We start from the raw sequence: 16123 nt of genomic DNA on the forward strand, positions 1-16123 counted from the left end.
GAATTGTTCTTTGTGGATAGTTCAGACTGTCTCGCAGGAACACGGTGACATCCACAGACACATTTCACTGGTGCTGCATTCTGTTTGCAGTCCTGAGTTCTGCATCTTGTCTGCACCCTGGGCATGTTGTAGTAGTGCTGCATGCCAAATGGAGTTAAAGTACAATGGCATTGCCTTTTTAGTATTGAGAATTGTTATTTTTGGACATAGTGGAAGGTCTTTGGATGGAGAGTAGAATAAACAATAGTAGACAAAGCTCAGTTAAGATCAAGAGTTAAAACAGAGACGTGTGTGTATGTGTTTAAGGGCAGGCTCTGAAGGGTCAGATTTCTGCTCATTTCCCTGTCTCAGATTTCCCTGAATACTGCCACAAACCAGCAAAATCCTGTTTCTTTCACATCAGCAGGTAGGAGGCTGTTGTGCAGGTGAATATCACAGCCATCCACTTGTCAGGTCACTTCTGAATCTTTGTCCTTCAGCAGTGAGCTGCAGTTAGTCTGACAGGGCATTCAGCACAGTGCTCTGCCATGCAAAACCCCTGAGCAGCTGGGCTGCTGCTGGCCTTGGGCAGGCCTGGGGCTTTGAGGTGTGGAGTGCAAGCTTGGGTGGTGCTGAAGCCCATTCCTCTACCATGGGGTTGGAAGTGGCTGATGTGGGAGAGAAGCAGAGACACTTGCTGGGAACACTGGTTTTGAAGCCTGATTTAGATTTGCTGAGGATGGAACGGAGCATAATATGTATTGTTAAACATGCTTACTTTAATTATATTTTAGATTTATATTTATAATGAGAAGATAGTGAATGGACATCTGCAGCCTAACCTGGTGGACCTCTGTGCTGCTACTGCAGGCCTGGATGATAAGGTACTGCCAGTAAGTTAACATAAGGAAATGCATTTAAGCTGTTTTCAGGCTGTGATTAACAGCCTGCTGACATCAGGGGGAAAAATACTGATATTGCCAAAAAAAATTGCATGGCTCCACAGAAAACACAGAGGCAGTTCTGGAATTTTCTCCAGTACAGCAGGGCCCACCTGTGATGAAGTTGGTCATGGTGAAAATTTCTTAACACAGTGAGGAAGAAATGAACCTGATGTCCCATCATAAGCTGTTGAGGGGAAAATTGCTTTTAATTTTATATAGATTTTCTTGTGTTTGGTTTACAAAATGTGGTATCTTAATATCCTTTGAAGGTATTTAGTTGGGGGTAAAGGGTCTTCAATCGGATTCTGCCAGAGCTGAAATAGTCTCTCAATAGCAAAGAATAAACCCCCTAGAATTGACTTTAAATCAATGATCTGCCTGCTTTCCTTTTTTTCTATTTCTTTAATTGTGTTGCCTTGATCCACCCTAAAAAAGAACACAAATGCACAAACCTTGGAGAAATGCCTGGAGGAGAATACTGCAGCAGGGTTTAGCTATGAAAAACTGTGCAAATGGGAAGGGCAAAAAGCTGCTCAGAAGCTGAGGGGTAAACCTTTCAATTGGATCTGAATTACAGATGTGCATCTTCTCTCTGAACAGCTCTGTTTGTTTTGCAAGGGACAGCATGGGGAGTTTCAGTGTTCTTGCTGCTTTGAAGCACTGAGATCAAAGAGCTGCCCTTGCCCAAGTGAACAGTGCTGTTGGTTCTCAGTATTTTGCCATTTCAGCAGGGATGCCCTAGTCCTTTAAACACTGATACGATCTTGTCCTTGTGAATAAGCAGATCTGGATGGTTTTCAACCTTTATTTATAACTGAGCCTTTGCCCAAGTGATCAGTGTCCTTTTAGTGCTTCTTATCACAGCTGATGGCACAGCTTTCCAACAGCAGCCAGAGCCATTGCTTACATGGAATGCTGATGATGCTGTGGTCTATATTGAGTGGGAAGTGTGAACTAGAAATAATGAGCAAGAGACTGAGTACCAAGAGCCCAGCCTAGTTTTGGAAATAGGTGTCAGTTTTTGGGAACAATTGCAGGTACATTTATAGCCATCTTCTTGCACAAGAATTATGCAAAAAAAGCCTGTGAAACTTGAATTCTGTGGGACAGAAGCAGCTTACCTTCATGACTGTGTCCAGTATCTCCATTTCAAATCTAAATGTAGCTCAGAACAATGTTGCTTGTTCACCTTTGTACTAATTGCTGAGGCATGGAATGACTCTTTACAGAACATCTCTGAGATGTGGGCCATGGTGAAGCAGATGACCGACGTCACCCTGGTTCCTGCCAGCGATGCCCTGAAGGTCAGGACCAACATGGAGGTGCGCATGGAGTTCGTGAGGCACGCGCTGCACTACCTGGAGGAGAGGTGAGATGGGGGCTCTCAGTACACATTGATGGAGTTCCCTCATAAGAAGCCACAATGACTTTGTAGTGCACTTAGTGTGCTACCTCGTGCTGCTCACAGACGTGTCTCCTGCCTGTCTTTTTTATTACAGGGCTTAGAGCAACAACTTGAATAAAAAACTTCTAGTTTAACAGTGTTCTAGTTTAAAAGGCCTTGAATCCGTGGGGAGGTTGTTTAGAAGATGCAAAGACTTTTATTATTTTTTCTATGTTGCTTATAAATATTCTATATATGTATGGTGATATGTGGAGGTTTTTCACTTGAGGAAAGTGATCTGTTTCTCTTCAGCAAAAGAACATCCTCTCTTCTATATGCTCCCTTTCTAATTGCTGTCAGCAGCCTGTGAGGACAGCAAGGGAACAAGCCTGGTGCTGTGAGTCAAGTTCTGATCATGCCATTTCTTCACTGAAAAGTTTTTGGAAAATGTGAAGAAGCTGAAGTTGAGACATGTAGCAGTGATTTTCAGACTGTAGAAAGTGGTTTGCTTTGTGTATTAGCAAGTACCATGGGGCCTAAGCTCCTTGACTGATAGAGTTCCTGGAGAGATGCAGGGTGTGGAGCTGCCCACAGCCAAATGCTCATCACTGCACATGTGGGTGGATATTGCAGGGTCTCTTTTCCAGTAGCTGCATTGTGATGCCAGCAGACTCTTCCAGCCCTTGCAAGCAGTAATGCAGGGTAGTATGTGGGCATTGGTTAGGGACACAGATTGCCTTGGAGCACAGACAGCACTGTGCTCTGACACAGCACTGTGGGAAGAGATGCCTTCACCTCCTGGCACAGAAGAGATGCCTTCATCTCCTGGCACAGCCTTTTCTTGGCCCTGGCAGTTGGTTGTCACACCCCATCAGCACTCGGTGTCACCCAGCAGTGGTGGCAGCTGCTGCCTGTGCACAGAGGAGCTGACACATCGGAAGCATCTTCTGTTCCCAGTTCCTCAGTCTCAGCAGAGTGCAGTGAACCAGTGACTCTTAACCTGATTTGCCACATATCCAACTTGCTAAAGGTTCACAGTGCCATTAAGTGCTAGCTGAAGTTAGGAGTTAGTTATATGTAGTACTTTCCCAATGCTCCCAACTGTGGAGATTAGGCCTATCTAAATTCCTTTTTTCTCTGGGATTTTCTTCTGGTAAGTCCACAGCCCTAAGGCTGATATTTTTCCATAGGGCAGGGAGGAGAGACAAACACATCTGTGGTATTTAACTGTTCTTTCATTATAGGAGTGAGAGTTAAAGTATTAGGGTGGAAAGGCTTTTTGCCAGTTAATATATTTGAGCTTAACATTGTACTATAAGAATCTAGTAAGGGGAACTTCATAGTTCCTGAACCTGGAGCAGTCCACCAGACTCCAAACCTGGTGTTTTCTGAGACTGCTAAATACAAGAATCTTCCTAAACTGACCAAAAATTTGTGCCTCATTTTGTTGTAATGATAATGTTTGAACATCGAGTTAATTTGCATTAAATTGTTAGTTCTGTCAGATCTCAAATGCAGTGGATGTTTTTGTGGCAGGTGTGTCTCAGTCTGTTCATGTTTGTTTTGCTTGTGTTGTGTTTCAGTTACAAAAATTACACTTTTGTGACAGTCTTTGGAAACTTGCACCAGGCTCAGCTGGGTGGGGTCCCAGGCACTTACCAGCTGGTCCGCAGCTTCCTGAACATCAAACTCCCGGCGGCAGTCCCTGGTCTGCAGGTAGGGGCAGCACTGTCACCCTCTGAGCTGAAATACCAACACAAATCTGTTCACCCACTGCAGAGAGGGAGCCAGGGCAGCCTCCAGTGGCTTTTCTATTGTTTAAGCTGCTTTTGGGGCAGCAGGTTCTTACTCCTCTAGAATTTTTCACTAGGGAAATGGGAGATGACAGACAAAATCACTCTTGAGTTCAGACCTAGTCCCAAAGCATGGTTGGGTGCTCAGTAGCTTGGGTTCTAATTCTAGAAATTATGGTGTCTTCTGGTCGTCATCTTAGAAATCAACAAGCAAGAATTAAAATGCATTATGATGGTTCAAAAAAGCAGTAACCTAATCTCCCTGTTTAGCTTTTTCTCTTTTTTTCCATTTATTGTAAGATGGTAAAACCATCACCAAATGTGTAATGAATTCATCTGAATTGGAGCCTGGGCCTTTTATTTAGGAATCTGAATAAAACCCTTCTTACCTGCATGTAGTAAAAAATGCATAGCTGTGCACCTACAAAATAACCAGATAAGCACTCCAGGTTGAAAAATTAGATCTAAAAGCCAAATGAAGAAATAATAAATTACAACATTGGAGCTCACACAGCTACGTCTAACTGTCTCCTCTTACCTGCTGAGATCAGTGATTAGTTTAATATCTTTCTGTTTCAGTGAAGATGATTTTAATGCCTCGGTGGCCTAATCCAGATCAATCTCCTGTGTGGGGAGGATATCATATGCTAATTCTGGGATTCTCAGACTCAAATCTAGGCAAGCAGAAGAGAATCACACCTTTCAGTGCTGAGATGTGCAGAGCTTTGCCACGACTTAACCCTCATGACCTCTGGCTTCTGTAACAAACAGAATTTTTTTACCAATATGAGTGTGGGTATAAGGGCAGAAATAATAAATGAGGCACTTTGATAAAGAAAAATCATTCAAATATGTTGCTTTTAAGAAAAAAGTAAGTCTGTCCTGCTTTCTTTTCAGGATGGGGAGGTGGAGGGCCATCCTGTGTGGGCACTGATTTATTACTGCATGCGCTGTGGGGATTTGACTGCAGCCATGCACGTGGTGAAACGGGCACAGCACCAGCTGGGAGAGTTCAAAACCTGGTTCCAGGAGTACATGCACAGTAAAGACAGAAGGTAATTGGGAACTGGGAAGGATCCTTGTGAGGGTGGAAATTGCTGTAGAGTAGTGAAATTATCAGTGGTTTGGTAGAAATACAAAAAGCTCAGGTCTCTTCTGGTGGTGATGGTTGCCTGAGGTTTATATTACCTACCTAAATTACATGTGGAAGTTTGCATATTTTAATTTGTGGCTTTGAAGTTGAGAAATCTCAACAGAGAAAGAGTTGTTTGAAAATAGTCAAAAATTTACATTTCAAAAATAATACAGTGTGGTGTAACGTGACTTTTTACAGAAGAATAAGCCCAGTGTAACAGTGGGATATGGCATACAATAGATCAGATTAAATCTGCTGTCACAAATCCTGTATCTTTTTATTTCCCCTGTTGCTTATTTTAGCTGAATTTCCTTTGGGGAACACTTTTTACTACACCTGTTTTCATAAGAATGGCACACAGGAAAAGCAAGCAGTGTTTGTTAGAGGCCTTTAGAGGCCTCATTCTCACATCTTTCTTGTGTTTATTCTCCTCTTCCAGTTCTTGCTGTCCAGCACTGGACAGAGGCCATTGGCCAAACTGCTGCTGAGGTGGTTGCATCTAGTGCACCCTAAGGTGTGCTCTGAACTCACAGTGGTTTTCTTTTCCATCTTTCCACTTGCAGTAAATTAAAAAAAAAAAACCCAAACTCAGAAAACCAGCAAAAACAGACCAATAAAAAATAACTAACCAAGCTAACAAAATAAACTGAAAGGATAAAAATCCAAGTGCCATTTACCAAGTGTGGTGTACCATGATATGCTTCTGTAAATCAACCTGTTTTGTAGAGAGTATCTAGGAGTGCTCATTATATCAAGGTTGTTGCAGAAACCTTGTTGAAGATACTGTCACTGTTTTCATTATACACACTTTTATGAGATACAACATAATAGATTTGTTTTGTTTTTATTACAGCTATGAAAAAGTGCTCTGCCTACGGATTTGACAAACAATGCATTAGTCTAGAACGCTTTATTGATTAAATTCTATAAAATTCTCAACAAGAGGTTGCAAGAAAAAAACAATGACAAAGAACATTATGACAGTGTTTAATAATGATGAAAGTGTCTCTCCTGAAAGACCTCATGGTACAATGACCTACTCACTTGTTAGTTACTAACACAAAGACTTACAAAAATGTTGTGAGCTCTCTTTTTCTGAAATGATGCAATAGCAGAGTCAGACAAGAACAGCTCATCTGCCACAGTATTATTGTACCCCTAAAGAGACTGTCATATGTGGACTCTTTCCCTGCAATGAGCATTTGAAGATGATCCTCCATAACTTTAATTGTGTGTTTAAATTCATGTATGCAAAATTTTTACCTTCAGATATGAACTGGAAATGCAAGAAATATTGGCCAGTGCCTACTGTCATTATGCCTTTGCTGTTGATATAAACCTTTTTATATTGATTTGTATCCAGGTTTCCTCATACAGGGAAAATGGGTTTCATGTCTTTTCCTTCCATCTTTTCTTTTCCTTAGATTGTCTCCTGCCACAGAGAACAAACTGCGTCTCCATTACAGACGAGCTCTGAGGAACAACACTGACCCCTACAAGAGGGCTGTTTATTGTATCATTGGTCGTTGTGACATTACAGACAACCAGAGTGAAGTTGCTGATAAAACAGAAGATTATCTTTGGCTAAAAGTAAGTCTGTTGTTGGGGTTGTGGTGTTTGGTTTTTCTTTTTGTAAGAACAGGTCTAAATGGTACCACATTTCTCCACTGCTCTGCTACCCTTCCTACTTCTAGATCTGATGTTTTGCATCAATTTAGTGCATGTGACCTGACCTTGAAAATAGTGCAGGACTGGGAACCTGAATCCCAGGGCTGCTCTGTTTTCCTCTGTGCTATCAGGTGTTCGTTTGGGTACAGTTGTCTTTGGAAGTGTCATGTTCTTCATTTGACACTGATCTTTGTCACCTGTTATTGCAAACAGTATTATCTTGCTGCAGTGAGGATTCTCTGAATTCTCCTTCCTGGGTGGATGTCTGAAATGTCAATGTGAATTGACCAGCCACAATGCTGTAAATGTCTCGAAGTCCTTACAGTTTTGGCAAGGGCATGATAGATACTGGTTGGTATACCTGTTTCTCCTATTTATCAGGAAAAGGGTGGTAGAATGATGCATTTGTCACTATTGTATTTATAGCAAAAAATGCTGCTTGAGAGTGTTCAGAGTCCCAACGTCAGAGTTTGCTGGCATGGATGGATGCAGATATAACCCCAGGGTTCTGTGTGGGTTTCAGCTGCTGCTGCCTTAGAGATCTCTGCTTCCCGGCAGTGGATGGAGCTGATGTTGTGACTAGATGCAGTTTCTAGTCGGTTGGTCAAATCCTAGGAGGGGCTCAGATGGAATGAGTATCTTATAAGTGCAAGGAGAAATATCTGTGCTTCTCTTTTTTGGATGTGCTTTCTAGCTGAACCAAGTGTGTTTCGATGATGGTGGCGCGAGCTCCCCGCAGGACCGGCTGACGTTATCTCAGTTCCAGAAGCAGCTGCTGGAGGACTATGGTGAGAAACCACAGAGTGCTCTTTTACTTAGGGCTCTGCTTTTCTGCTGAGGACACTTTCCAGTTGTTATTACACAAACCCCAGACTGCACAAAAACCCTGCAGCTCTCCACTAGTGACAGGCATCTTCTCTCCATAGACAGCCTGCTTCCCTGGAGTCATGGCAGATTTCAGTTAGAGATGATGAATGAGTCCCATATTTTCCCAGCAATCCAGAGTGTTAATATTCATCTGTGAGCAACTGCTTGTTCTACTTTATCCATTAATTGTGGGTTGCTTTCTCTCACCATGAATATGCAAAAGTCCTTTAGCAGAACTTCCAGCTTTGGAAACACAGAACAGAAAAGCAGTCACTACCTAATGTAGGCATGTATTTCCAAGCTTTTCCACTGTGTGCATTGGGTGTTTATTTTTCCCTTAAATTAGTATTTCAAACAAATTTCAGGGAGCTCAAGTCACAGTTCCTTCCATTTCAGAAGGTTTTAAGAACATCCACAGTATACTTTTTCCTGTAATTGTCTTACAGTCAATCAAAATTAAGTCATTTGGAACTGTCCAAAATACACTGAATTTGATTCTTCATGGCCTAGTTTGTAGTACCACTCACACTCAGATAATGTGTGTGAGATAAAATGTGTGCAGAAGAAAAATAAGCTACTGTTGGTGTCACTGAATAGGAAAATCCAGGTTTTTAACATTATTTGTACCACTTGGTGTAAGTATAAAAGAAGACAAAAAGTTGTGGTCTTTAAAGAATCTATCACAGTTGATCAGAGTTGATGGTTTGTTGTCTGAAAAGAACAAAGGAACTTTTCTGAGTGACTGTTCATTCTGTTTCACTTTCTGAATATGTCTTTATGCTGTGGTCCTTCATGTTAAATCTGCAGTGTACAGTTGTAGGTGAGCCAGTGATGTGTGGTCAGGAATTCAGTTTTGTGTACTGTGTTGATTTCAGCTGGCACTTAATGAACACTAATGATGCACTGTGGCAGGAAGCATCCACTGTCAGTCATCTCTGATTGCAAAATCATGAAAATAATGTGAAAATGCTATGTGTTGTGTTTTTTTTTCAGGTGAATCACATTTTGCAGTGAACCAGCCACCGTTCCTCTATTTCCAAGTGTTGTTCTTGACAGCACAGTTTGAAGCTGCAATTGCTTTTCTTTTCCGGACAGAGCGCTTGCGCTGTCACGCTGTTCATGTTGCTTTGGTCCTGTTTGAGTTAAAATTGCTCCTGAAAGCATCTGGGCAGAGTGCACAGCTATGTAAGTCCTATTGACTTTACAGTAAAGGAATATTTTCTTAGCCCTCAGAGTACCCTCTAGAAACTGCAGGTCTATGTGATTAATCGAAGATTTATCAGAGCAGTTTCATAACAGTTAATTGTTTCAGTTGCATTAGAGCTCTGGATCATGGTTCTGACTAATTTGAGATGAAGATCAGCATTTTCCTGGCATTAGATTCTCTGACAGTGCTGTTTCTGACATTGCAGTAAGCCATGAAGCTGGTGACCCTCCTGGTGTCAGACGTTTGAATTTTGTGCGGCTTTTGATGCTTTACACCCGTAAGTTTGAATCAACAGATCCAAGGGAAGCTCTGCAGTACTTTTACTTTCTCAGGTAGGAGCCAATATGTCTTGAGTTATTCTCCTAATTATTACTGTTTCATTATTCTTATCTGGAAAGTTCTCAGAAACAGGAGTACCTTTCTCCCTCTCTCTGTTTTATAGGAACGAGAAGGACAGCCAAGGAGAGAATATGTTCTTGCGTTGCGTTAGTGAAATAGTAATTGAAAGCAGAGAGGTGAGTTTGGCCACGTTTTGCCTTCCTCAGTTAAACTGAACTTCACTTCTTCTCTAAAATCTTTATTAGTCAGAGTAAGCAACTCTAAGACTGTCCTTTCTGCCTGATGCAGACCCAGATGAGAGAAGATCTTGCAATGGCCTTATGTTCAAGACATTTAATCATATATTTTTGCCTGTTATTTAGTTACAAATACTTTTTATATTGGTCACTGTTTTTCATTCCATGACTGTGTCTTTGTACTTAATAAATATGTTATGAAATATGTTAATTGATCTCTCTATTTTTGTTTCCTGTTTTTTCTTACTTTACCTCTACATGGATATAGTTTGACATGATTCTTGGAAAGCTGGAAAAGGATGGTAGTAGGAAGGTGAGTTCATAATTTATATTTTATATTAAAAGTACCACCTATGTGTGATTTCCTATGTATGATTTCCAAAGTAGTCATGAGGCTATTTTGCTTCTTTCTGTTTTTCACTAGCTAAATTATTACTGTGTTTGAATACATTCTAGTTCTCCCAATATGAGATCCTTTTACAGAATAATCTGTGACCTGCCCTAACAAAAGGCAGGTCAGGAACTGCAGGGCACACTATGTTCCTCTAGACAGTAACTGAAGAAGCAAATGGCATCAGGTAACTTTAGTGAGGTCATAATTTTGTCTTCCCAGCAGGAAATGGAGTTTAGTTTAAGTGGGTGTGTGAGAGTGTTCTGTTAACTGAGGTGTGCATGTGAAAATGGTTTATGACATCCTCATTCATCTCACAGAAGAAATGTATTGCAGTCCTTGAAAAATCCTTGTAATTAAAGGAGCAAGGGCTAACAGACCACAAGCATAGCCACAGCTGATCTGACCTTCATACAGGTGAGAGTAAGTACTGGATCAAAGTTCAGCCATTTTTTAGATGTGACAGATCTTACTTCCAGTGTAAAACAGTTTCCTAATAGTGAAATGTAAGATTACACAGTCAGAAGATAAAGGAAACCTTAAGGTTTTACCTGCAAACAGGAGAGTGCATGCAAATGATGAAAATTTTAGATAATCAATGAAGTTTTTCTGTTTGCTGTGACAACTTTGGAAGATTTCTGTGTAAAGCAGACTGCAGAATCATTTACATCTTAATTTTAAGATTAGGGCAACAATTTTAGCTTTAAGATAAATTCTTCTAGATGATATAGTCTCATTTTTGTATCCTCAACTACAGTAATTTCCAGATATTCTTGACTCTTTCATCTCTTTTATTCTACATGTTTATTATTTGTTTTAAAATTCTTCTGCCCTTTCATTTATATGTGTGAGATTTCACTGGCAACCTATCGTGCCAGTATAAACAAACTGCATCCCTGGAGCCCTTGGAATGCTGTGTGCTGAAGTCTTTTGTGTTTTCTTCTCTGTGTCATCAGCAATTAACAGCTCAAACTCTGAGTTATTTTATCTAGGTCATTTTGAATGAATTAGAAACCAAGGATGTCTCAGTGCTGACTCCATATAGGAGAGTGTCCCTCTTGCAAGAGCTCATTCTATTTTTAATGTCTCATTTTTGCACATTCCCATGGAAATGTACAGGCTATTCCAATCATAAGCCAACATGTAAAATATTCATTGCCTTGACAGAATATTCTGGAATGTTTGAGCCTTCTGATTCCTCTTTTCTCTTTTCATTTTTGTCTCACCTCTTTAGCCTGGAGTGATAGACAAGTTCACAAGTGACACAAAATCCATTATTAACAAAGTGGCTTCTGCAGCAGAAAATAAAGGATTGTTTGAAGAAGCTGCAAAACTCTATGACCTTGCAAAGGTACATGTTTTGTGGGCTGCCTTGTGTACTTGGTTCACCTTTTTTCCTTCCAAACAGTCTACCTGTGATTAGGAGGTTAAATTTCATCTCGGAGATTGAATTGCCCTTATTCAAGCAGTTTATTTCTGCTGCTGGAAGAACAGAGCCATGGGCTGCATGGAGAGATGTTTTAGTTAGCACATCCAGATGGATTGCACTCCAGGGATTCTGATTTAGGACACTGTGGTCCTGATCAATGCGCTCTTTTGAAGAGAGTGCCCCATGCATGATTTAATTCAATCTAGTGCAGTTATTTACCTGGAGTGTACTCTTCCAATTTCATAGATGTTGAACTGAAGTCTAAAATTGTTGGTCTTTATACTGAGTACTCTTGTTTCCTTTGAAAATAGAGGTGGATACAACCATAACCACTGTTTTAGAGAAAAACGGGGGGGAAATGCTTTTTCTTGTGACTGAGCAGCATTATGTTGCTTGTGGCTAATATGATCTTGACTCTTTATGGGAGGGAAGTGGCTCTGGGCTTGCAGTAGGCACCACTGCATGAGACTTTTCTGCTTTTTCAATGAGATTCAGACACCACATTTCATCATGCTCCTTTTATTTGTGTAACTTTAATGCCAACAGAACCCTGACAAAGTTTTAGAGCTGATGAACAAGCTGCTCAGTCCAGTTGTTCCCCAGATCAGCACTCCCCAGTCAAACAAGGAGCGTTTGAAGAACATGGCCCATTCCATTGCTGAGAGGTAAGGCTCAGGCAGGGGCAGGGCTGGGTGATTCACCTCAGCATCACCTGGGACTGTCAGAGCTGTGGCTGTTAGTTCCTCATGTTTCTGCAGGCTGCACTGTGGCATCCACAGCAGTATATTTAGAAAGACAAAGAAGGGGTCAGAATTTACCCTGTCCTGCTCATGATGGCTTACAGTACTGAAACCAGAAATCTTCAGGGGCAGGTCAGGTAAATTTGACAAGAAGTTTTATCTGTAGGTGAATCAGGATTGCCAGCTGGAGATGGAGTCTGTTAAGGAGCAATACATACATGAATTGTATGTTTTATATTATTTTTAAGGCAAAATATTGTAACTGAGTTGCTGAGTTGTTGCATGCAATTCACTTGTTTGAAATAGTATTAAGAGAGATCTACAAACCCAGTAATTCTGAGTTGTAACAATAGTTTGGTAGCTGTCTGAAAACTGTTGCTTTAATGAAGGCTAAAAAGGGAGTATTTAAGATGAAATGTGTGTGGCTAATGCAAGCAGTGCACCTCATTTCCACAGCCTGTTATATTAATGCCAAGTACAGTGTGGTGTCCAGCAAGAAAGGAAGCAACTGAAAGGAATGTCCCCTGCCATGTCTCTGTAGTAATTAGGGTATGTGCTTGAGAGACATCAGTGCTCAAGATTCATTAGCAGCTAAAAGTGAGGAATAACCTCATTCTGAAAAGCTGTAGTTGCAAAATATGTCCATGATATTTTTTAAATAATTCATCTTGTCACAGTGGCTGCCAGGGACAATTCCTGTGTTTTACTATAGCAAAATGTGGATTCCTGTGAGAAATACCTTACTGGCTTTTATCAACCATTGAGCTGCAAAGAGAATAAAAATAAACCAAGCCCACTTGCTGGCACTTTGAAATTGGGAAGACAAATACAGAAATGTATTGATTTCCATCAGAGCCCTTTGCCTTTCTTCTTTTGACAAGTGGCATTTGCCAGTCACTCCTAGTCAGCCTTTGCTTCATTTGGGCAGGCTGGGATCAAGTGAAAATTGGTGCTGTATTGACTTGGTGAGAGACTGATTTGGTGGCAGACATTAAAGAGAATTAAATCTATGGCTGGAGTTAAAGCTTCAGCAAAGGCTGTAATGGGCTTTTTTGCTTTGCTACATTTCTTTGATCTGTCTGAAACCACTAAATACTGCTGTGCAATAGTGTCACTTCACAGCTGCAAACCTGAGTGATTGCAAAGCCAGAGCAGTTCTGAGTAGCACATTTTCTTGCCAGTTAAATGTAAGACTTTAACAGGGCTTTTTAAAGGGCTTTTCCATGTGTACTGTCCTGATGACAGTGCTGTAGGGATGCAGCATTCCTCCTGTGTGTTCTTGTGATGCTCTTGGAGCAGGGAAGACACCCAACAAAAAGGTGAAACAGCTTCTTTGTGCCCTTATGCGGTTAGGAGTGAGAGCAGGCAGCCCTCCAGTTCATCCCAGAGCCAGTGTAGCTCCTGAGGGTGTGCAGGAACTCTTAATCCATCTTTCAAGTCTTAACTTCTTGCCTGAAGCAGGCAGTTGTGCTGGAGGATTGTCTGTTGTAACGCAGCGTGTTAAACATGCTGCTACAGAGCTTGCCTTGTGGGTTTCTGCTGCCTGGCACTGTTTCCCCATGAATGTGGGAAATGTAAATATTTTAAAGGAAACAAATGCTGGATTTGCAAAACTGGAAGTGATTAACAGTGTTTTTAAAAAGCCACAACCTGTGAAAATTCTGCCTCCCAGTTAAGGAAAATGAAAGCTGTCCTTTGTTAAATGCCCTCTGTCCTTGAGTTTGATGTCTCCACTTCCAAGAATTGCAAGGGGACAGTTATAAATGGTTGCCATTTTGCACAATAAAACTGTAACACAATTTCTTTCAGGTACAAAGCGCAGGGGATAAGTGCAAAGAAATCCATTGACTCCACGTTCTACCTTCTGCTAGACTTAATCACGTTTTTTGATGAATATCACGCTGGTCACGTTGACAGGGCCTTTGATGTAAGTTTTAAGAGTTCTGTTTGAAGTGTAGCCTTCCTAATGCCCTTGAAAGCCCAGAATGTCTCAAATAACATCACTTTAAAAATTTAATTTAATGAGTTAGGAGGGACTGCAGTGTTATAGAAATTTAAAAAGGGGTTTCTTCCCTGTTGCTTGATAAACAAGATGATCTTCCTGTCGCGATTTTGTAGACTGAGCAAAATATTCCTGTTGCTTAACAAAGTGAGGAGATAAACCAGTAAATGACAATGAAATGAATTCTCTTGAATGGAAACAGAAGCATTTCATTAACACTTCAAGAACACACTTTATTAATATCTGGCACATAGAATGCTGATTATCTGTCCTGATTCCTGCTTTTCTTTTTGAAGATTATTGAGCGCCTGAAGCTTGTACCTCTTAGCCAGGATTGCGTCAAGGAGAGAGTCGCTGCCTTCCGGAATTTCAGCGATGAGGTAAGTCATGTCTTGGGTTCAGCTTCCTAAAGCCTTTGGCTTTGTTAAAAGGATCTTAAAACCTTGTCATCTCATCATTCTTATTCTTTAGCAGAGAAGAAGGATGAGATTATTTTGATTTAATACAAGTATACTCTTGGCTTGCAACTTTTTCTTCTTAATGCTGCTCTTTTGAGCATTAGAATTCCGTACCCAGAAATCCTGTCTCCATTTTGAAGAAAGTATCTGCAGATGTGAGTCTCCCTGAACTTACTGAGTTTTATTCAAGAATTCAGAATGTTGAAAACTTTTAACTTGCTGGTAGCTTAGTTCTTCCGTGCTCTTAATGGTCACTAAGCATTTGTAGGGTGTTTCCTTCCCTCTGAATTACAGGAATTAATAGATTTGTGCATTAGCAAATGAAGCATAGTGGAAAGCCACTACTGCTCTTGAACTATTTTAACTGGAGGGTGACACTTCTTTTTTAGGCAGTGGTTGTGTGTATTTGAGTGCTTTGGGTCTTATTTGACCTGCTGCTATCAACCAGGAAGGTGCAGCCATTGGGCATGTGTGTCTCAAAGCTCTGGGTAGAGTTTCTGCTGGATGGTGCAGTCATAGCAGGGGTAACCATCACACCTCTGACTGTTACAGGAATCTGTATAGTAAGGCTCATGGTTCTGTCAACCTCCTTTTGTTGCAATGTGTCTTTTTTCCCCCTTCTTTGTGTAGATCAAGCACAATTTATCTGAAGTCCTGCTTGCAACCATGAATATTTTATTCACCAAGTATAAGAGGATGAAAGGCACAAGCCCATCCACTCCTGCCAGACCCCAGCGGGTAATGGAAGACAGAGACTCGGTAAGAATAGAATTCTCACTGTCTTACAAGTTTTCCTATATCCTGTTCTGCTGGTTTCAAGAGATTGGGCTTCAAGTAACTGGGAATCTCTAATGGTCTTGGTTTTGGCTTGCTCAGTTACTTAGAGTCTTGGTTTACTAAGCTTGTCCAGTTACTTAGTCTCAAGGGCTGGTCTCTGATGCCTTCAGCTTTGTGTAAGGAAAGGTTGGAACTGGATGATCTTTAAGGTCCCTTTTAGCCTAAGCCATTCTTGAGTGTGTGATACTGCTTTAAATAACATTGAGCTAATGGAGATATTACATCAATTTTCATCTCCTATCAAGAGAAAACAAGTGTCTGCTTTGCTTCTTCGATAGTAAAGCAAATGGGAACATTGCAGCGTCTCTAGGATGTTGATGTTGCTGCCTTGCCAACTGAGCTGTTGCTTTTTAAGCACCTGATTGCCACTCCTGTCATTTGAGCAAGTGCCCATTTCTGCTAGAAGGGCCTTCCTTGACTCTTCCCCTCAGCTTGCTTCTGTAGTGATGCAGGCCAACATTTTCCAGGTGTTTCTGGGTGAAACACCAAGATGCTGGAGCACCTCCCCTTGGTGATGGTGAGCATTGCTCTGCTGCCCCTGCAGGGAGTGGGCAGCTTGCAGCACTCTGGCTGCTGTTGAAATGCATGACCACGGTGGGTTTCAGTTCACTGCTCCAGCTGCTGCAGAGGCATTTCCCCAAGCCACTGATGGGAGCCTCCACCTCCAGCAAGCTGCAGAACAGGCAACATTTAAATGGCACAGCCAGATTTGTG

At 41.2% G+C, this 16123-nt stretch overlaps 1 protein-coding gene across 4 annotated transcripts in view; it reads left to right on the plus strand.

Annotated features, from left to right (window-relative positions):
• The window catches only part of NUP93 (nucleoporin 93), a 78390-nt gene that overhangs the window by 58259 nt on the left and 4008 nt on the right, over nt 1-16123 (plus strand). For all 4 annotated transcript variants that reach the window (XM_059481356.1, XM_059481358.1, XM_059481359.1 and 1 more), the window contains 15 exons: nt 774-863; nt 2153-2292; nt 3891-4023; nt 4998-5155; nt 6660-6825; nt 7598-7691; nt 8764-8955; nt 9183-9309; nt 9420-9492; nt 9821-9865; nt 11178-11294; nt 11919-12037; nt 13922-14039; nt 14411-14494; nt 15203-15331. In XM_059481356.1, coding sequence (XP_059337339.1) covers nt 774-863; nt 2153-2292; nt 3891-4023; nt 4998-5155; nt 6660-6825; nt 7598-7691; nt 8764-8955; nt 9183-9309; nt 9420-9492; nt 9821-9865; nt 11178-11294; nt 11919-12037; nt 13922-14039; nt 14411-14494; nt 15203-15331 — 1785 coding nt within the window. The remainder of the gene's footprint in view (nt 1-773; nt 864-2152; nt 2293-3890; nt 4024-4997; nt 5156-6659; nt 6826-7597; nt 7692-8763; nt 8956-9182; nt 9310-9419; nt 9493-9820; nt 9866-11177; nt 11295-11918; nt 12038-13921; nt 14040-14410; nt 14495-15202; nt 15332-16123) is intronic.

This window comes from Ammospiza nelsoni, chromosome 13, assembly GCF_027579445.1.
Source record: "Ammospiza nelsoni isolate bAmmNel1 chromosome 13, bAmmNel1.pri, whole genome shotgun sequence".
Classification (NCBI taxonomy): Eukaryota; Metazoa; Chordata; class Aves; order Passeriformes; family Passerellidae; genus Ammospiza; species Ammospiza nelsoni.